This window comes from Falco rusticolus, chromosome 10, assembly GCF_015220075.1.
Source record: "Falco rusticolus isolate bFalRus1 chromosome 10, bFalRus1.pri, whole genome shotgun sequence".
Taxonomy (NCBI): domain Eukaryota; kingdom Metazoa; phylum Chordata; class Aves; order Falconiformes; family Falconidae; genus Falco; species Falco rusticolus.
The window spans coordinates 4,702,927-4,725,122 of record NC_051196.1 but is presented as its reverse complement, the minus strand read 5'-3'; the positions used below and the strand labels follow the sequence as shown (position 1 = coordinate 4,725,122).

The following is a 22,196-nucleotide window of genomic DNA, read 5'->3' as shown; positions in this document are numbered from 1 at the left end:
GGCTTCTGTGAAGACTCCTAAAAGAAGTTACCCAACAGAAGTGTCCCCAAACTGTTTTGAAGAGATGCTTCAAATTCTCACACCAATCTTTGCAGACTACTTTGAGTAGAGTTTTAATAGCTGCAGAGAATAGTAGATGTGAAAACCACCAGAAAGCTAATGATTCCTAAATCTATGATCTTTTAAATTAGGAGTTCAAGAAGGATAGGAAACCCTATGAAACTGCAGGAAGGGCTTGGGGAAGCAGGGTGTGATTTCCCCTGCACTGACATCTGAATAAATAGTAAGCAAAGAATACACATTCTACAAATATGACATAGGAACTTATGTTGATGGAAATAATCAGAGCCTCAGTTTAAAATCTGGTCAAGAAATACCACCTTTAATATTGATAAATGTAAATAATAGCCATAACATTCATCAGATCAGATCAATTATTTTCTGATAGAGTGACGTTTAATGCCATAAATGATTTCAAGGAAACATAAGACATTATAAACATTCTGAAGGGGAAATTATGGAAGCAATTCATTCTGAATGACTTAAGTTATTTTTTTATATATTTATATGAGTTGTTTATATATATATATGAGTTATTTAAGCATTTTAAAATCATAAATAGTCAAAATTTATATTAGAAAATGTATCAAAGGAAAAAAAATTGCAAACTGAATGGTAACATTTTATTCTGGTTTGAGAGAGATTGTATTCTGGTATTTTAGAATTTCCCCTTGGACAGCCCTTCCATATGAGACTCGTCTCCCCGCACACAGAAAGTTTGTATGATTTATATGTACTTAATTAGTGGAAAATCTGTGGAGATCAATTCAATTAGAAATACCACAGATAATGGAACATATGGGAGTCGAATGTCAAGGGGATTTGATCAAGTATTTGGGAATAATGTAGTGCCTTAGAAGCAAGGAGATAATTCTCATCTACAGCTCAACTCTGGCTTTTTAAAGCTTGTTTCTGGGAGATGCTGTGTGGCACATGAATTGACAAATACCCTGTGCTATCAGGTATTAAAAATCTTAGCAACTGGCATTTGTATACCCCCAACTACCGAATGTAAGTACTAGAGTGATCTGTGAGTTGCAGTTTCCTATGGCTGGCCCATGTCATGCTCAGTCCTCACAAAATTAAGGATCAGAATCATTATTTGTGTTTATTTAAAAATAAATCATAGAACACAAAGTAGTAACAGAAGCACTGCAGTGTTAATGTACTTTGTTAATAGGTGAAAAATCATTTGTTCTGCTAATAAAACTCAGTTCTAAACTTTCTTTTAATCCTATATATGCCTTAGAGATCTTCTGAGGTAATTTGTATCCTGGACCAATTACAAAGTATTTCTGGTATCCATTTCTAACTTGTTGCTTTTTCTTTAATCATGTATAAAATTTTCATCACTTTTTCTGTGAGTTATTCATGTGTCGCTTCATATACTATCTCATATCATGCCTCTTGAAAAGCTAAGAAATTGTCAGAATCTTTTGTAAACTAACTCACACCAAGCTCCTCTGTTACCTTAGGGAGTGCACTAGTTCAGCAAGAAGGGCTGTAGTGGTTTTAGCTATGATAACATTAAATTTGAAAGCAGAATTATATCAACCCCCCTCAAATGTCATCAGTATTCTGAGTTGTACCCAATTCTTTTATGTTAATTTTGGAGGTTGACCTTTACGTAAGTAGACAGGTGGGAAGCTACTTGTATCCTGTCAGCTGGCTAATGACTTCCTAAATTGGTTAGACTGCTTTATGTCAGCCGTGCCACCAGAAACTCCCTCTTTTGTGCTGAATTGATCTGCATTTAAAAAAGTCGTAGTGAGATTACCTGGCAGGTGAAGCACTGTATAAAATTATACCTTTTTGGTTGTGGGTAGTATTAATTGCTGCAAATTTTAGCCAAAAATGTGTCATTTCCAACTTTCTTTTGTAAATTGGCATCAGGTGCTGTGCAGGTGAGGAAGCCCTGTCTTAATTAATTGCTGAATTATGGATCAGGTTGTAAGGGTTGCTTTATAGCTCTGTGCACGCATGTCCGTAATCTGTTCTAAGAAACAATTTAATTGGACTTTTTGAGGTAGTGGTTTCATCTGGACCTTGAAGGACTTTTCTTCTGTGAATATAACTGTTCCCCTTTGGCACCTATAGCCTCCATAATGTCCTGTGCCTGTCAGTGCCACAATTTCATCATGAGATGTATGGAAAAGGACTTTTTCTGGGGGTGGGGTTTAAATATATTACTTGATCATTTTATTGGGTAATCATTAAATCCTGGGTTACAAGAAGTGAATTCACTAAGCACTTTTGCCACGACATTTAAGACTGTCATCTCTCTCCTTCCTAGCCTCTTTCCCTAGCTAAGTCACAATCTGCTTAGTCTCTCTGTGTATAGAATTCGTTCCCTGTTGCTGAAGGTATTTGTCACTTTTCTCTATAACTTTTCTGGTTCTACAGTGCTTAGTTTTTACAATGAGCTGACCAGGACTGCAGCTGGTTCAAAGTTGGGTGTATGGTGGCATAATGATGTTTTCTGGTTTGGTTTTGGCTACTTTTATTATAATTCCTAACACTCCATTTGCCTTTCTAACTGCTGCTGAGGTTTAAAATGATGTTTTTTAGAGGACTGTGTGCAATGAGTCTAAGCTATTTTTCCATAGATAATTTAAGACCATCATTATGTGTACGCAAAATTAGAGTTGGTTTTTGCTGTGTATATTACTTTGCTTGCATCAGCATTTAATTTCATCTGCCATTTTATTGTCCAGTCGTTCAGCATCATGCAAGCCTTCTCTCCATTGTCAGAGTTAAACTTGTATGCTGGGTAATTTCATATCACTGGCAAACTTTGCAAAAAAGTTTTTTTTAATAGACTTTGGATTTTGTCTTTAGTGCAGATATATATTTGATCTAATCTTACACAAAAGTGGGATACAATGTATGCAAATTAACAAATAAACGAAACGATGAGGAGGAAATAGGGATTTTTAAAAATTTTCTACTGAAACTTGTCACATCTTTTTATTGTCTCTTTGCCCCGTTGAAACGGATTGCTTTCACATTGTGGCTTAAAGGCCGTCTTTTATCAGGTATTTGTCTGAGGGGCTGATTATGGAGATGTCATTCCAAATATTTGCAGAATTTATGTCTGAGATGTCACACATGCTTTAAATAAAGTAAGAACGTTACTGAAATTGATCCAGGAGAATGCCCCTTTATTTTGTTTTGCCCCTTTGTTTTTGCAAAGGTAAGAGCTGTAGAGGGTGAAGAAACAGTCCAAAAATTTTACCTCTCTATATTTTGAAATATTACCAGTACGTGTTTGAATGCAGTAATTATCAAGTGAAAGTATGTGGACTGCTTTTGGTAATTAGATTATAATGACCCTTTGTGTTTTTGATAATATATGCATACAGAAGTGCAGCACAATAAAAACTTGTGGGCCTCCCTGCTTAGACAGAGATATAAATCTTCCAGGGAACTTGATCCTGTGAGGTTTTCAGTATTTCAAATAATCTCAAATTTCAGAATTTCAAATAAACAGTCTAGGAAGGCCATTTCAACTTTAATGAGCTGACAATGTGCTAATTTGATCTAAGTAATAACTGTTTTCTAATTTTGAAGTCAATTTCTTATCCTATTTCAAAAGAAAAAAAATCAATGCTAAGTTTACATTCTTTTTATTTGATCATAGATTCAGCTGTTTTGCCCTAGGCAGATGGCTTGTTACTGAGCTCTGCAGATGGGTAGTAGTTCTTAGCAGTCAAGGAACCAAAGCCCATGGAATTCAGTGAAAGAATGCCTCTTAATTTTAGAGCTCTGCTTCAAGTTTGTGATGGGAAATACAGGCATTACTAGTGAAAATGAGAGTTTGGAATTACTGAACTATACTAACATACAGAAGTTAAATTTCAGTCTTTTTTTTTTTTTCTTTCACATTTTTGGAAGCCCATAAATTTACGAAATAATGTTGAACTAGCAGCATGTATATTAGCAGTGTATACTTTTTTATTACTCAAAAAAAAAGAGAAAAGAACGATAAAACGTTGTCTGAAGGGCTTGCTCAAAAGTTCATTGGGTCTGACAAAAAGTATATTTTGTATGCTTTGGAAAGTGAACATCAGGCATTATTAGATCAGAGGCTGAGTTATGACCAGAGGAAGAGCACAGGCTGATTGACAAGGTGAGATAGCCCTGGGGGTTCAAACCAGACACTAGTGGCTTGGCACCTAGCATGTACACTGCCATGCTAAAAGTGAGAAACAGGCTGCGTAATAACCTGTCAATTTGTGTGCACTAGTGCACAGCATCATTTTGAAAGGATGGTAGTTCATTGCACTATGCAGAGAGTGAAAGTTATCTGAATATGAGAAGCCTTTCCAAAAAGGAAAGGCTCAAACCTTTCCTCACTCTAGGATTTTCCTCTTAAACCTTTCCTCATTCTCCTCATTCTGGTCCCAGTGCATTAAAGCTTTTCCCTAGGGATTAAGCATATATCCAAGCATTTTGCCAGACTCTCACTAAAGCATCTCATAAAATACTTTTTAAATCTTGGAGCAGACAGGAGAGTTTCTTCATTAAAGAATACAGATCCAGTATTCTTGACAACATAGGAGTAGGAACTCTACACAGAGGATTTGTGTAAACCTACCGCTTGTACAGAACAGTTAAATGTGTAGCGCATGAAGGTATGCTTCACTCAGTGGGCAGCTGTATTACAGGTAAAGCATACAAAATTTAAAATGAACATGAGTTTATTTCATGTCTGTGAAAATATGAACAGGAGGCAAGGCTTTCATGAAGTGCAGCAGTACAGACAGATCTGTGACCTAAAAAGACTAAAAAGTATGGCAGCAGTTTGAAGTCACTGTGCTTTTTCTCAGTTAGCTGAAGTACCTAATATGTAGCATTTATGTTTTATTTTACTGCACTTGTGCAGAGTACAGATACAGTGAAATCTGACAATTTAACCTGGGTTTGTATAGGATGTATTGTGTGCTGGTATGTATTTAATTTTAAAATGAAACAATGTAGTTGCTCTTTATTTTTATTTTATCATATACCTACAGAAAAGTTTTACCAAGGCAAAGCTTTACACTGTAACATCACAGGAGAGGGAAAAAAAAAACCCCAAACAAAAAAAACCCCAAACAAACAAACAAAAAACAACCAATAGAGGGCAGAATGCTGTTTACCATTTATCAGATTAATGCAAACAATCCTTCTCATCTTCAGCCCATTTGGATCTTTTGTTTAGAATTCAATCTAAATCTACACTACAACCAAATAAAAATGCATTCTTCTTCAAGACTGGTTCATTTCGTCTGGTGAAGGTAGTTTGTCAAGTGCTCCCACCTCTGCAAAAAGGTAAAAACCAAGAGAATTAACACATGTGTCATTATGCATATTATTCGTAGCAAATAATGAAATCCAATTTCAGTAGTATACATTTTCATATTTTTCTTCTCTTAACTGTGAGATCAAATCCTTGAACTTTTCATATGCTATTTTATGAACTATTGGTTTTTTCTTGTGAATGTTAATACCACCCTACTATAATTTCACCACTTTAGAAACAGCAGTGACAGAATGACAGTGAAATTATATCAATTTTATTATGTCAATTAACTTTACTAGAACCCAGCATCTCAAAAATTTTAATATTATGCAATTATGGCTGCCACGCTACAGCCTGCTCTATATGAAAAGCCTTTAAAGTTGGAGGAAACACTTTTCAAGAGAAAGAGCTGAAGGCCACTTTTAGTTATTGCCAAGATATTACTGAACAGTTAAAATATTCACTTTATCTTGCAGATTGACATGTATGTCTAACCTGAATAGCCATTCCCTGAATCTGAATCCTATGAGCAGGAGTCAGGAACATACCTAAACCAATATCTTTAATGTGGCAAAAACGTTAAACATTCCTACCATAAAGTATGTTTTTCCCCCATCTAAATCTACAGCTCTGATTTTGTCTAAGAGCTTGTATTAGGCCTTGCCAATAAATATTGTTAAGGGATAGTATGATCTAGATGTCTTTTGAAACCTGGGAGTACATCAATCTCAGGGAAAAAACATTTTATATGATCTAGAGATTCCTTTTTATAATAACAAATGATACCATCACTGTCCTAAACAAGGACTTGTTACATAGTGTTACAATACAGCCTTTTTTGCTCATTTGTCCCAGGGAAGCAGTAACTTATATTTCTACAAGATGCATTTTAATTTTCTTGCCTAACTTAGCAGCTCTTAGTCTACTCATCATGCTTGAGCTCAGCGTGTTTCACACCCTTTCTGTTGCACCCAGTTATTGGTTCCTAGGGTAAAGGAGTGTTCAGGGCTCCTTCTTCACAGTGGCACAAGCAGCAAGCTACTACTTTGGCCAGAGTAAATACACATGCTAATAATCTACTTTAAATATATATTTATCTCTGCACCTTAGTACTAACCATAAAGAATTTGTTTCAAACGCAAAGTTGACTCAATAAGCTCTGGGTTGCTATTTTCAGTGGTGAGAATTATTTTGCTTGAGTGGATACAAACCATTCAGAAGATGATGCCAAAGGGATTTTAAATTTTGTTTCCTAGATATGCAGAAAATGAATAGATCTCTTGAAAGTCTCTTTTAATAATTAAATCAAAATACAAATGTCACACACAGTTCTTTGTTACTATTCCACAGCATACACTTGCCACAAAATTGCTTATAATTTGATGTATACAAAGGTATGAATATAGATTTGTTGAGTTGTCTGCTTTCTGAGACAGAGGATTCCTCAAACGTTTGCAGTAAAAATAACCGTCTTCCTTCTGTTGTTTTCTTCTCAGGTACATATTACGGTTTTGACCACTTTGTAGACAGTTTAGAAGGGCTGAAGAGGTTTATAAAAACTTGGAATTGTGGTAGTGGTTGGTTTTTTTAAAAAGCCAAACTCAGAAGCAGCCAGATTTCTTCTTTACCTAATGCTATAATAAAATTACCGTTCTTACAGAATCAGCTGTAAGCTCAGTTTTACAGTTCTTGTCACAATTTTGAGACTGCAGAGTTTTTACTAGCAGCATTTTGAGCTATTTGCCAACATTCAGCTTAGTGTTGCAATTTATGATGTGACTTTATTGTTGAAGGTATGCAGAAAGGGAGATGTAGTTCTTTGGCGCTAACAAGTGTCTCAGAATTTCAACCAACAGTTCTTGTCATTAAACTGAGGTCTTATTTGTTATTGAATTGGTTTAAATGAACTCCCATGTAATCAGACTGTATATAGTTTGTTTTCAATTCTTCTAAAAGCTGGATCCATACAATTCTAGTAGCAGCTGTTATTATTTTCACAGTGCCTGGAGTAATCCAATGGTATTAGAACCCTGCTGTGTTGGACATCCATCATCTGCAGTTTGGCAGGACTACCTGCAGTCTCTAAATCAGGCCTATTCCCCAAGCGCACTAAAATGGAATTGACAGTTCCTTCCCCCCACCAGAGATATTGTTCAAAGTCTTGCATGCTCAAATCTGTCACTGACTTGTACCTTCAAGGATAGTCCTATCTTCTCAGTAAATTTCACACCAGAAAGTGACAGATGAAAAGGTGTTCACTAACCTTTAAGATGCAAGTAAGTCAAAAATTCAATTACTGTGCGCACAATGTTTTCATCAGCCAGCGGTCTTCCAAGATCCCCTATAAAACAAGTTGGTTGTTACTTAATATTAATGAGGTATAAAAATCTATTGCATGTAGCGTATGTAGTAGAGTATATGTATAGAGTAGAGCTTATGTAGTAGAGAGTACTCAAAGCTATTTGAACTTTTTCTTTAAAATCATTAATGGAAAATCTTTTTTCATGGAAGAGCAAAGCCGGTGTAAGGTAGGCAAGTCCAGTTCTCAGGATCAAAGTGGCCCAGCTGCGTAGCTATTGCTGCATAGGAGCTGCTTTGACACCTTAATGGTCACAGTTCTGCTGCAGATGAGTTATCCTCTGTTCTCAGCTCTCTGCTTTGTATCCACTAGCCTGAGGTTGAAGGCAAAGGCAAATTTGGCAAATAAGTTCAACAGCTTTGCAAAACAGTTAAAAATTCTTCAAGTGGCCTGACTTTGTTCCAAATAAAGCACTCAAGTGATACAGAAGTGATACGTTGCCTAAAAGCTAGGCCTGGGACTTCACTAAAAGCTCAGAAAGGTATGTTTTTGCCTGTATCTCTAATAAAACATACTGATCTGATCTTGTGGAAGTAGGCCTTTTGATGCTTTTTAAGCGGCCCAATTTATCAAGCTCCCCGGGAGCTTGTTATTGCACTTTAGGAGGCTGAGAAGTACACTTTGTGTGTCTTTTTTAAATAAAAATAAATACATAAAAAAAGAAAAGCCCCACAGACATATCTTGCTTTTTATCAACAGGATGGAGAGTGGTAGGCAATTTCCCTAAGATTTTCAGTTCTCTGCATCCAGAACAGATAAGCACCAGTATCTGACTAGCAACCCATTATTACATCATTGAAAACACTGTCCCTTAATGTTATCATAGGGACATTTAATCTCAGAACACAGCCTTGAAGACTGACTTTGCAGCAGGTGTTTGGGGGGACTTCTTCCACGATCAAAGAGAATATTTATGCCTCTAGTGGCATACAGGTAAGGCGGCAGACTGAGCTCTGTAGCACAAATTAAAAGAATATTGATGAGGAGTTGTAAGGGACACAGAGGTTTCCGGTATTTAGTGTCAGCATTTAAGAAATTTACATCTAAAAATCCTGTCTTCCAGCAAAGATGCTGTTATTACTTAGATTAGTAATACTTGTGTTAATTAAATTAATGAAAACATAAAATTTTATTCCCACCTAACCTGTTACAGATTTGTTATGATTAATCATTATTATATTAGTAGTTTATTGATCCAGATTTTATTACAAATGTTATATTTATTAGATAAATATTTTTCTTTAGTGACCTGAGCATACCATACATGTATATTTCTATATACTCTGATATGTTGACCTTAAATCTGTATAGCCAATTACTTGCAGACTCTACAGATTTTCCTAATTATGCTCATGGGTTGGTTTGGGTTTTTATCCTCCTGGACCCAGTGTTATGTAACTAATACAGCTTACAAGTTCATCTAGTTATCTAGAGAGCTTGTGAATTTTGCAGCATTCCTTCAAGGAGAGAAAGCAGTCCTTTGCATGAATTTTCACAATAATACGTAGGTATATTGCCATTTTAAGATACTTCTGTAAATAATCAGAACTTAAAAGATTCCTTCATTTTCAATTAAAATAAGAATTCTGACTACCTTCTTCATTTTCTATAATCAGATCTCCTTTGGATAGGAACTTTATTAGAAACTTTATAAATAAGTTATTATAAACTCTATAAATAACTTTTGATGAAAGAAGAGCTTCTAAGATTAGGTTTGGAACAGAGGCAGTTACATAATTTTCAGACCCCCTCCAGAGGGGTTTGGTTGGGTTTACTTGTAATGGTGAAGGTGCAGCATTACCAGACAAAAGAGTTCCATAACTCTTAAAAATCATATTCCTGTAGATGACCCAGTGTTATACCCACAACCGGCAATGCATTTGATACAATGTGAGCCTCATTGTTAGATTACAAAAGTCTTAATTTCACATTGTTTCTAACTAGCAAAATACTGTTTCTACACCACTGTTTGAGGAGGTAGGTTATTTTAAAGAAAGGGGCAGGGGGACCACCACACCAACCACAAAAAAGCCCCACAAACAAAAACTCAACAAGCCCCCCAAAAAACAACCACCCACACAAAACCTCACTATGTAACTACACCATCAGGACTAAACTGGCAGCCTTTCTGAGAATGTAACAACTAAGAAATGTATTAACGTTACTGTTCTATTTACAAAGTAATTATGTCCATGAAATTGTAATTAACCACATTTCCTTTATTTATGAACTTATTTAGTGTTAGTTACATTTGCATGGTGCTGGGTGGATTTACAATAGCCTGTGAGAGCTCTGGGGCTGAGACTTTTAATGAAGATAATCTATCTTGCTTAAATATGGGAAATACTGCAAGACTTAACATGGAATTTCATTATTTTTTTAATACTAAAGACTCTTACAAACAGTGCCATAAACTTCTGAGGTCTAGTTTCAGCTCTGGAGTATCCGAATAGAAAAAAAAAAAATATTTGCCAATTTCTATAGCTTTCCCTACTGAAAGATTCCTTTAGGGGCTCACTTCTTTGCTGCAAAGAAGGAACTCTTGATTGTCTAGGGCGACATTTGAAATACATATATGCCCTATGGAAAAAAAAAAAAGCTAGGTTTATTCAAAGCAATATGATCTATTATACTTTTAAAACAACATAATTATGGTACTCTTCCCGAGGCACCAAGATGTTTTAAACTTTATGACTGTGTATACAGAGTACACTGAATGGCCAAATTGAATTCTTCTTCCTTTCATATGTTTACTAGGATTTCTGTTGAAGTGCAGGAATAGCCTTGTATCTAGGTAATTAACTCAATAACAAAATAAATTGCTAAATTATTTGCTATAATAAGCCCTCAGACCAACAACACCGGCTTTCAGAATTTCATTACCTGCTTTAATATCCTCATCAGGCTGTATTTCACGTTTACCAGTGAAACCATGTTTCTCATTAAAAGATCTGTGGTTATCTACTGCATCTGATAAATAAATTAAAAATCAGAGGAGTTAATCGACTTAACCTTTGTATATTGCTTGCTTTTCATAGTTTTCAAAGATAAGACCATGAAGGGCACTTTTGATATACAAAATGACAGAGAAGCAACTAACGTGTTGCTAAATAACTTTTCTTCTGAATTTGCACTTAGGATTTACAGCATTTACAGATCCAGTCCTGTACAACATACTTGCTGAAGCTTTTACTGAATTCAGAGGAAGTCAAAGAAAATGTAAGTTTGTACATCCGCTTATAATTTGGGAAGCTGTTTTTACTACTATTTTTTTTCTGGTTTTAGAAAATGTTGCCAATTAGTTTGCTTAAAGGAAAACCGCAAACAGCCTCCAAAAAACTATTCGTGTAAACTATCTTACATACCCCTGCTGCCTCTTCTGTCCCCCTTGCAAAGGGCTATTCCTTTATCAGTAAAAGCTGGTAATACAACCTGCAGCAAAGGATGATTCCTATTATCCAGTCTTAGATAAAATGGCACAAGTACATTTCCCCACAGTATCTTCACCAATTTGGTTCGCTATGCTTCAGGGCAAATATACTTCCAGACATTTACAGAACCAGTTAATACATTTAAGATGCATTATTTTTTATTTAGGTATCCTTAAGGTTAAATAGAATTACAGTAAGCATCTGTAGTATTTGTCATCTATTACCAAGACTGAAAACAAAGAAACATTGATAATGAGTATTATTATGTTAACAAGAAATAGTAGTAAGAGTACAGACAACAGACAGCTTATCACTGCATTTCACTTTTCTTATAATCTACATTTGTGATTTTCCACTTTGTAAACCAGTGTGTTCCTATACTTTGAACACCTGTACATTAAATACTTTTCACACAGTGAACCATTAATGTTTACAGTCATTAGTTTGCATGTTATTATTTTAATTGGTTTTGTTTTATTCGGAAAAAAAAAAAAAAAAAGTACTACAATAAAGCCAGGGAGCAAAGCCATTTTCAAATAGATTTAAAGGTGTAACCTGAAATACATTGAGAAGTGCCAAAACGTCACATTACATTATTCTTCTCTTGGTATCTAAGGCATTATAACATTTTGTAACACTACCAGAGGGGGGGAAAGTATTTGTCATATGAAAGTTACAGTTTGAAAGCAGAACATGACCAGATGTGCTTGCGGATATAAAGCCTCACCACGATTCTGCTTTAGAAAATAACAGTTGCAGTCTAAGACAACGCAATTATATAGTAGGCATGTAACAAATAGCTAAAGAAACTCGTTTGGGAGAATGTTCAGTCTTGCAGGTTTAGACAGAATTACATCAGAGAAGTGCCTAGCACACTACAGCAGACTGGTTTACAAGAAAAGAAAAAAAGCTTTCTGCATTTTGAAATAATGAGAAATTTAAAAAAGTGCTTGACTTACGTGGCCCAAGTAGGTAACCAGCACTGTTCAAAGTCCAGCCCCTTTTTTCTTTTGCCTTAAATAATGCAAGTGTGTTATTGCACAAACTACACTGTGCTTTCTGAAGCCCAAGCTAACAGCACCCAAACATACTTTCTCTTAGCAGAAAGCATCTTCTAAAGGCTTGAAATGAAGCAATATTGTAAAAAATGAAAGCCAGTAATATTGAAGCAAATATTAATGGGGAATTCTCTCTGCCTAAGCCAGTAGTTCCGCTGCTGACATCCCTTCTATCTGAAGAGTTCATATATAAGGGAAACTGCAAATCGCACTTTGGAGGCAGAGATGTTGGCTTTACACTCCACGTTACTATCACAACCTGACCACCACCTTATTAAAGAGCAGTGTTTTCTTTTAATTGCTTGCACTTACCTACCCACCTCCCTACAAGAGCCCACGCGTCCCTTTCCCGCGCCAGCTTTGGGTCTATGAGCGAGACGCTCTTCTTCCCCCCTCGGCCACCTTATTTGTGACCGGGCAGCTTGTGACAGCCCCCCAGGTTTGTAACTAACCCCCCCCTCACCGCCCGGGGCAGCTTGTGACAGCCCCCCAGGTTTGTAACTAACCCCCCCCCCCTCACCGCCCGGGGCTCGCCGCAGGGGGCCGGGGTCAGCCCGCTACTCACCGAGAGAACCAGCCCCAGCGTTTCCGACAGGGCGGCGCAGCAGACGGCAGACAGCAGGAGGAAGCCAGCGCACCTCTGCATCTGCAAAGAGACGGCAAACGGCCTCCGTTACCGCGCTGCCCTCCGCCGGCAGCCCCCGGCCCCCGCCACCGGGCCGTACCTTCAGCCGGGGCGCCACTGCCGCGCGCGGGGCCGGCGGCGGGACGCGGGAGGCGGCGGGACGCGGGAGGCGCCGTGAGGAGACGCGCGCGCCCCGCGGCGCTGTGAGGAGCCTGCGCTCTGAGGTCCGGTCCGGTCCCACGGCGGCGGGCGGCCCGTCCCTCAGTGCATGGCCGCGAGGCAGAGCTGCCCGGCCGCCCTGCGCTCCGCTCTTTATGGGCTGCGGCACCACCGCGCGGGAGGGGCCGGGGGCGGGCAGCTCCCCCCCGCCGGCCCGCCGCGTGAGGAGGGGTGAACTTCCAGCGATTCAATTAGAGGTACGGGGGGGCCGCCGCGGGCGCGCCGGTAATGGCCGGGGCCGTGCCGCGCCGTGCCGTGCCGCGGGGGGTGCTGGCGGTGCCTCCCCCTGCGCCTGCAGGGTCTCGGCCGGGATAAAGCGCCCTGAGGCGGACACGCGTCACTTCAGGCACTCAGGTACGGGAGCGGAGCCAAGTGCGGCTGGTGTGGTGCGGGCTTTGTGTTTGGGAACGGTGAGGACTGAGACCCCCGCTGTGCCTGCCGGCCCTGGAGCCCCCCTTGCAGTCCCTTGGAGCCGTGCCCTTCGCTCCAGCACCGCAGCCGAAGGAGCCGAGTTAAACCCCTGTTACTGTACTCCCCTGCTGCTTTCTATCCGAGATAGCACTTTTTTCCCTTCCTTTCTCCTTTTTTTTCCTTTCTCTCTCTCTCTTTTCCCCCCCTTCCTTTCTCTCTCTCTCTTTTCCCCCCCTTCCTTTCTCTCTCTCTCTTTTCCCCCCCTTCCTTTCTCTCTCTCTCTTTTCCCCCCCTTCCTTTCTCTTTCTCTCTTTTTTCCCCCTTCCTTTCTCTCTTTTTTCCCCCTTCCTTTCTCTTTCTCTCTTTTTTCCCCCTTCCTTTCTCTTTCTCTTTTTTCTCCCCTTCCTTTCTCTCTCTTTTTTTTTGCCCTTCCTTTCTCTCTCTCTCTTTTTTTTGCCCTTCCTTTCTCTCTCTCTTTTTTTTTTGCCCTTCCTTTCTCTCTCTTTTTTTTTGCCCTTCCTTTCTCTCTCTCTCTTTTTTTTTTGCCCTTCCTTTCTCTCTCTCTCTTTTTTTTTGCCCTTCCTTTCTCTCTCTCTCTTTTTTTTTGCCCTTCCTTTCTCTCTCTCTCTTTTTTTTTGCCCTTCCTTTCTCTCTCTCTCTTTTTTTTTGCCCTTCCTTTCTCTCTCTCTCTTTTTTTTTGCCTTTCCTTTCTCTCTCTCTCTCTTTTTTTTGCCCTTCCTTTCCTGCGCTTCCCCCCTTATTTTTTTTGCGCTTTCTTTTCTTTTCTTTATTGGCCTTTCTTTTTTTAAGGTTATGTGTGAAAGGCTAGGGATGTACCTCTCCCCAGCGATTAGACAAGCCCCTTTTTCAAACTACCTGTTTGTTAATTTACAGCCGTGAAGTTTCACTTATTTACTTACCTTAGCTGTGGTTACAGCTGGCATTGGGATGTGCAACATTGAATTACAAGGCAGAGATTCCCCACCAAATTGTATTTTCTCTGAGTTTATTCACTACAAGTCCCTCAGATCCACCTTTCAGTAGGAAAAACATCACAGAAGTTGCACAGACTAAGCTGTGCTTCCAGCTCCATTTTCTGAAGCTGCTTAAGGTTGTCTGCAAACTTTCACACAGTGTGTATGTGAGCTTGAATGGAGAGCCGACATGGCTATGGATCGATGCAATACACATATCATTCACCAGTTTAAAAGCAAACGATTTTTTTTTTTCTTTAATGTAGCGTAAGGTTCTTAATCCAGGCTAGAAGCAGGGGCTCTGTCTTGTAGGTCTCTTTCCTACCCCCTTTTGTCAGGAGCAGTAGGGTGTCTGGACGTGTTGTAGGTTCTCTGATCTAAAACTGCTTGAATGAAGTTTATTTTATACAGTTCTTAAATGCTAATGTGCACAAACGGGAAGCTCAACTTTGCAGATTTCATCTGATGCTTTGTGTCATTTGCTGAGGATGTTCTGTCAGCCACTGCATGATCCTCACAATTCAGACCAGACAGATCTGGAAAATAGCAATATGATTTTTGCAAAGTGTTGTTTCCCTTTACCTTACCAAAAATGCATTTCTGGCTGAAATATCCTAGCTTTCAACTGATAGCTCCCCAAAAGTCATTTTTGAAACTTGAAGCTTCTCTGTGACACAAAATGGGTTTTTTTTGTGTTACTCAAAACCACTGAAGTTATATCAAGAGATGTCAAAATTTGTATTCAAGCAATATTACAAAAATGTGTAAGTTCTGTTATCTTTGACTGCAGTTTGTTCTTCAGGTTCTTGTTAAAAGTGTTTGAAAAGGTGTATTTTAACCTGCAATCTCTCTTCCAATTTTTCCCCACAATACTTGCATCTCCTTGTCAAATGACTAGTAAAATGATCTCTTCATCTCAGCTAGAGTCAGATGCAAAATAAAGCCTCTTTCTATACTCAAAGGCTTAATCCATCACTTGCCCATCATACTTTGTGCCTAAATCTATCTTTAGGTTAGTGTCAATTAAATAATTTTATCAGTCATTCTTACAATTGATGCTCTCATTCCCTCAATTTTCCTTGTCAAGAATGCTATTACTCGTTTTTTATTCCATAGGAATTTTAAATCGCACTGCTCAGACAGAAGAATTAGAATTAGTCTGAAGCTGCCTTTTCTAGCTTAGCTTGAAAAATGGCCATCTCTGTGACTACATGGTTTATTTTCTTATTGAGGTGACCCTTCAATGTACTCATTCCTCCATTGATTCATTTGTTGTTTGGCTAATTGTCAAGGCTTAACGCAATTTGCAGTGGCTGTTAGGTTATGCCTAGTGCTCACGAGAGGTTCACCATCAGACAAACTCACAGTGAAGTTCATCTGAAATTTGCTCAAGTCAAAAGAACAATAAGCATTTATAACAAAACTGTCTCTAATGCCTCTAAATTGATACATGACAAGATTATCATTGGCTGTCTCACACAACAGCATGTACTCTGGTCTGTAATTGTAACTGCATTTCATAATAATAAAATGAAAGCACAAGAGAGAATACCATTTTCAGCCAGAGTAAAAAGTTTTGAGTTTTTAAGGAAATGATAATGTGGACTAAACAAATAAGAACATTGGGCTTGGAGGGAAAATTAATTGCATTTTTGTCACTGGAGATTTAATTCTGAGAACAAGTAGTAAATCCTAAGGATTCTACTACGTGTTTAATGGTAGAAATTTCCATTATATACAATTAATGAGATAGGATAGCCTATTTTATTTTTATTTAACAAAAGCCACAAACCACCAAGAATGGCTACTTTGTATAATATTCAGGGAAAAAAAATGAATTAAAGTGGATTTTGCAGTATATTTTGGAAGGGTCTGGAGGTACAGTGGCTCCCTTCACGATCAAGCTTACTGAGAGGTAATGAATAAAGCAGGAAAAGGTGTTTCTGCAATTTCTGTGTTGAAGTTGCATAGCCGGGTTTGGTTTCAGCAACTTACCAATGAATATTAAAATCGAATATTAAACCCCACTCCATTCACAGAGTCATGTCCATCTGCATGAAAAATAAGTGGGGTTTGTTCCTGCTTCCCAGTTAAAATCACTATGCATATGTTGTTTAAGACCATCCTCAAGTACATACAGAAAATCTTTGGATATTATATGAGCAACGGCAGTGAATTCTAGGCTTGAGATATAAGTTACCAGGAAAATTTGTCTCCTGTACATTGGAGTAATTCCACTGAAACACCGACGTTACAGAAAGCAAATGCTTTATTGGGGGACTGTTATCATCCAGCTAACTAGTTGAAGATGTCCATCTTTGAGTCTGATTCAGTATTTATCAGTGACACCAGTAACGTGTTTCTGTTTTTCCTGCACTGGAAACAATTTTAGATTTTTGAGATCAGTGTTTTAACCTCGAATATGGAGATTTACCATAATTGAGCATGGAGATGACAAAATGCAAGGTTTTCTGTGGCTAAACCTAATTCTGGGTGGGAAAGGCACAAACTTCTTTGGAACAGAGTATGGACAGGGACAGATCTGAGTATCCAGAAGCAATGAGACGTTCCAGTTGCTAACAAGGCTGTGAATTGCTTCACTGATCTAAAGATTTAATGCTGTTTTGGTGATATTTACATGAGTACACTGTCACAGAGTTGAAAAGTTACTTAGGGTTTTTCTTTCTGTTCAACATTATCACCCCACCCTTAAATACTTGCATGTCAGCTGCTCAGTGTTAAGGTAAGCAGAGATCATTTGAAGATGACACTGCATTTATCTGAAGATGACAGAACTTTAACATGCAACTAGAATTTTGAAAGTAGTTTGCTCTTTAAGTCTTCGAGAAACCTCTTGATTATTTTTTCCCTTATATATGTAGAACTTGTTTCTTCTTTAATGGATGTAGAACAGAGAACATTTTTTTTTCCTTTTAATAAAAGTAGTAAGAGAAGAGTCATTTTCTTCATCCTTCAAAATTCTTTGCTATTGTTCTCTATCATTTTCCCATTTTGTAATTTCTGTACAATGTAGGCAATTTTCACTGAGTGAATCTTTCGGCCATTTTTACCACCTGCAGCTCAGTATCAAACAGAGCTAAATATTATAGATACCTTCTGAATGAAGGGCTGTTTTCTGTTCTGAATTACACTGATATCAACTAATAATTTCCTGTTATTACATCAATGTCTGCTGCCAGAGCTATTATTCACACAACATATAACACTGTAACAAAACTGTGACTACCACATGTTAGATCATCTTATATCTTTTAAAAATGTTTTTTGGTTCAAGCAGCACATTGATTTTTTAGACTAGTTGTGTATAAAAAAGGAAAAAACAGAGTAAAATCTTCAGAGAAAAATTCTGAAAGTTGATTAATATACCCATCAGAATTGTGAGAAATTATAAAGAACACTTTGTTTTGATTCTTGCTTTGTAAAACTGACAGGAGAATAATGTATCTGTGCTATTTGGTTAGATGTTAACCTAATGGCTAATTGTATCAAGGACAGGTTGCTAGCCAGTACAATCAGATCAGCTTCATATCCAAAACAAGTCTGGTTAAAGCAGAGGTCCTCTTGATGAGGGTTTATCTGAGAAAAGCACTGAGGATTTGAAATAATCTAAGAAATACCATTTGCAAGGGTGTCCAGTTCTGCTAGTAGTGGATCAATACAGACTGCACACCCTACTGCCATTTCTAGTCTTACGCCTCCCCAGTCCACGGCTCTTCGGGCAGAGTGGCTACACGCCAAAGCCTCATTGAAATTCCAGGAGACCCACGGCTCCAGCAATTTTTTCCGTGGGCCAAGGAGGAGGATGGCTTTGCAGCCGCCGCCTCTCTCAGAAGCAAATACGTACCTCAGCTCTGTAAGAGGCAACAGAGCTTGGCTTTCAGCTCCTGATGAGGTTAGAGCTCAGCTTTTTGGGAAGCAGCAACTCTGGCAGAGTCCTGCACAGCTGGGAACCTCTGACTCAGAGGGCAGGTCCAGGACTTGTAAATGCAGAGGCTCTTTTCCCAAGTTCTGATGCTTGCCTGAAGGAGGTTGGTTCTTGGCTTATGTTTCCATTTAATTCCTAAGTCACCAATTACCTCCTCTTTTGAACGGTCAGCTCAGTGGAAGCTCACACCTACCAAATGCAAGGGAGCTGTTTCTGCTCCTGCAAGATCTCAGGAGGAATTACTGCTTACCCACTGATGAGAAATGATGTGAGGAGCTGCTGATGACAGTTACCTGTCTCCTGGTGAGCAACTTCTAACGTTGCCAAAAGCTGAGAAGCTTTTCTTATTTATAGGCAACAGAGATCTGAAGTATTTTGCCTCAACCTCCTGCCTAGTGTGAAATGATGCCTATTATATTGTTTCTTATTTTTATTACTGAGGGTACATGTGTTAATAACTCTACACAGATGCATCTACTACAGATGCATTCTACTAGCAGAAACAGAGTTGTGATCATCCTGGTCTAGCCAGCGTTTGTCAGGTCACACCTGGAGTACTGTACCCAGTCCTAGTCTGTGCAATTCAAAAAAGACACAGGCTGGAGAGGGTCCAAAGGAGGGCCACAAAGAGGATCGAAGAGCTGGAGAACCTGTTCTGTGAGGAGGGACTGAAGGAGTTAGGTCTTTTCACCCTGGAGAAGAGAAGGCTGGGGGGGATCTCATCACAGCTTTCCAGTACCTAAAAGGCAGCTACAAAGAGGGTGGAGGCTGTCTCTTCACAAGGAGCCACGTGGAGAGGACAAGGGGCAAAGGGTACAAGCTGCACTGGGAGAGGTTTCATCTTGATAAAAGAAATATTCGGCAGTGAAACGGTCAGTCTCCCAGGGACTTAGTGGAGTCCCCATCACTGAGGTTTTGAAGTCTCGAGTGGACGGGGTGCTAGATAACAGGTTGAACCAGATGATTTTTGAAGGTCCCTTCCAACCTGGGCTGTTCTATGTTCTATTATCCACTTAAAATCTTATTTCTAAATTACAATAAGTGAGTCATCAAATTATGTGTACTAAAATAAGGGGACCCATAGGAAAAGAGGTCAGTGCTTTCATGGCTTTTATTTTTTAACGGGACACAATGCCAATTGCTTCATTAACAAGTATGTTGCAATATTGTAACACAAAAAGCCTCACAAGTAGGCATTTCAGACATAAAATACATCCGTAGTAATGCAGAAAGGAGCTACAGAATAATACATCAAATACTTTCCAAAAATATTTTTATATTAAGTTCATTAAAGTATAAGACAATTAGGCGGAATGTTAAAAGATAGATACTCGGTTACAAAATACAATTTTGTATCTTTGCTGTTACTGGTTTTTATTTTGTTAAAACACAAAATGGCATTAAGAGGATGATATTACACAGCCTTCATTATCCTACTGTAAATGCACCCAATTAGTCTTTTTCTGCTTTGATAAGAAATAACCCATTCCATCTTACAGGCTCACTGTAATTTGAAAACAGGTTAGGGAAAATGTGGTGTTTTGCACTGTATTCCAGAAATGGAATGGCTTGAGCACATTTGATCTCTTGCAAGGCAGACGGGCAGTGCTAGCTGAACAGACTTTCTCCCACATCTTCCCAACAGAAGAATAAATAGGGAAAAACCTTTCTTTTGTTCTTCTCTAGAAGTCTTTTTCACCTGATGCCCTGGTGATAAGAATACACTAGTAGTAACTATGAGGCAGAAGTTGTTCTCCCCAAGAAAAAAAAAAACAACATTCCAAAAACCAAAACAAGCAAAAAAACCCCCTCCAAGACCAAAATAATTTGATCTCAGGCTAAAAACAATTCTCAGTGGTCCAGCTTTCCAATGTGGAATTTCAGCTCTGATAGAAAACAAGAATGTTATGACATGTTGAGACATACAGTTCGGAAGAGATTGCGTGAAGCTAAAAATTAAAGTTATCTTTGCTCACACCTGTGATTCATATGAAGGCAAAACTTCTGTTGTATTTGGACGGATATATAGCGAGATCCTGATGTGTGCTGAACATTCACAACATTTCTGATTCTCAGTGGAATTAGAAGTGCTTAACATCTCTCAAGATCCTACTTTCCATCAATATTTTCTGACATACAAATGTGGGTGTATTGGCATTTTTTTTATTTGAAAATCTTTCGTTAATGTGTTTTAGTATTTTCGTTGGAATAAGGGGGAGAAAAGTCGGTATGTCTGTGCTGTATCTGACCTTTTCCACAGCTTTGCAGAACAAAAATGCCAATGACGTCATGCACAAGATAAGCTAAATAAGATGCCTGTGCAATGGTGGTGTATTGCTGGAAAACGAGTATTTATGAATTCAGTATAACAAAAACAGTTTACATGCTGTTTGTGTGCAGATTTTTTGCCCTGTAAACTGCCTGTTGTTTCCACTGTCTACAGAGGGAGTTCATGCTCTTAATTTAGACTGGGATTTAGAATATGCAAATAGCCAGGCTATTTGCATTTTGGGGCAATAAGAGAAGGCTGAAGGTTTCTTGGCAAGCTAAAACCACAAATGAAAGGCCATTAAGGTGCAGAGAGGGCTCACACAACCTGCTGAAATACTAGCTTTAAAAACAAGCAAATGAAAAAAATCCCCAAGAATCCCTCAATAGTCCTGGCAAAATGGAAATAAATCGGGGTGGTCAGAGAACAGCATTCTCTCTGGCAGGTGTGCACGGCTGTGGAGGGGCGCTACTTCCTACCAAACTCCTTTTGGTTCCTTAGCAGTGCTTCTTGGCCCCCAGGTTTCCTATTTACAGAAAATAAATACAGGGTTGAGGTAATCCCCACCCCACAAGAAAAAGCTTGAGAATGAAGAAGAGGGACACATGGGATGGGATTCAGCTTCTTGGCTCTAGCAAGTTATGTGTAAGGTGTCAAGCTCCCGTGATAGTCGGTGGAGCGGGAATCGATATGGTCAAGAATGACTCCACTTTAGATAATTAAGTACCTACATGTTGTTAGTTGAGTGGCGGTCTAGATTCCAGTGACTCTTTTGGCTACCTGTCCATTGATTGTTACAGAACCTTTAACATGTAGCTCACCTGTAGGGACCTACATTACTGGCAAATAATTCCAGCCGTGATGACAATTTGTCAAACAATAAAAAAAGTTAGAAAATGGTGATCAGTTGTTATCCATACCTAATGGGGGTAGAAGAAGATAGAGCTGGATTAATATGCAAGAAAATGTGTTGAGGTTAGTTGTTCGGAAAAACTTTCTAACTATATGGTTAGAAAAAGAATGTAATAAGAAATACAATGGTAGAGGATTAATGTGGCGGCTTCTCTAGAGAACGGGTTCAGTGAACATGCCAGGAATAATGCAGGTACACTTAATACTCCAGAAGAGTAGCACTTCAACTACATGATCTCTCCATTTTAGATCTATTAGTTTCTATCATTATTTTAGTTTGCTTATCATTACTAATAAAATTGCAGGAGGTATAGTTTAAACCTTTGCTAATGATATATTTAATGGGAAGAAGTTATGTTTCTAGCTCTTCCCCAATCTGTTCTCTAAACTTTCCTCACTGGAGTCCATCTGTCCTTCTCTTCAACACAGAGTATTTACAGTTTCTTGTACTTACAACACTAATCCAACTAATTGTTTAAGACAAAAAGATTTCCTATGTAGTATTTTGTTCTGAGAAATGTTGTTTTCTTGCCAATCAATCCTTGCTTCAGTATGAGAAGATTCCACAAAGCAAAACCCAAGGAAGCAGACTCAGGTTGTTTTAAGGGATATTTTTAATGAGAGCACCCCATTTCCTTCTTTGGGAAG

At 38.6% G+C, this 22,196-nt stretch overlaps 2 protein-coding genes and 1 long non-coding RNA gene across 3 annotated transcripts in view; 1 reads left to right on the top strand and 2 right to left on the bottom strand.

Moving 5' to 3' along the window:
* The window catches only part of TESMIN (testis expressed metallothionein like protein), a 76,560-nt gene that overhangs the window by 38,262 nt on the left and 16,102 nt on the right, over positions 1–22,196 (top strand). Inside the window, exons 18-21 of the mRNA XM_037403081.1 lie at positions 2,354–2,423; positions 5,264–5,373; positions 8,530–8,636; positions 10,842–10,922. The gene's annotated coding sequence lies outside the window, so the exon portion shown is untranslated. The remainder of the gene's footprint in view (positions 1–2,353; positions 2,424–5,263; positions 5,374–8,529; positions 8,637–10,841; positions 10,923–22,196) is intronic.
* GAL (galanin and GMAP prepropeptide) lies at positions 5,038–13,172 on the bottom strand. Its single transcript, XM_037403083.1, has 6 exons — positions 12,918–13,172; positions 12,758–12,838; positions 12,094–12,148; positions 10,587–10,673; positions 7,608–7,685; positions 5,038–5,363 (listed from the first exon to the last, which is right to left on the bottom strand). Exons 2-6 carry the CDS (start codon positions 12,836–12,838, stop codon positions 5,311–5,313), a joined length of 354 nt encoding a protein of 117 aa, XP_037258980.1. The 5' UTR covers positions 12,918–13,172; the 3' UTR covers positions 5,038–5,310.
* On the bottom strand, positions 5,380–7,598 carry LOC119154988. Its single transcript, XR_005106571.1, has 3 exons — positions 7,253–7,598; positions 6,300–7,214; positions 5,380–6,151 (listed from the first exon to the last, which is right to left on the bottom strand). It is a non-coding gene; the product is annotated as an uncharacterized LOC119154988 (long non-coding RNA).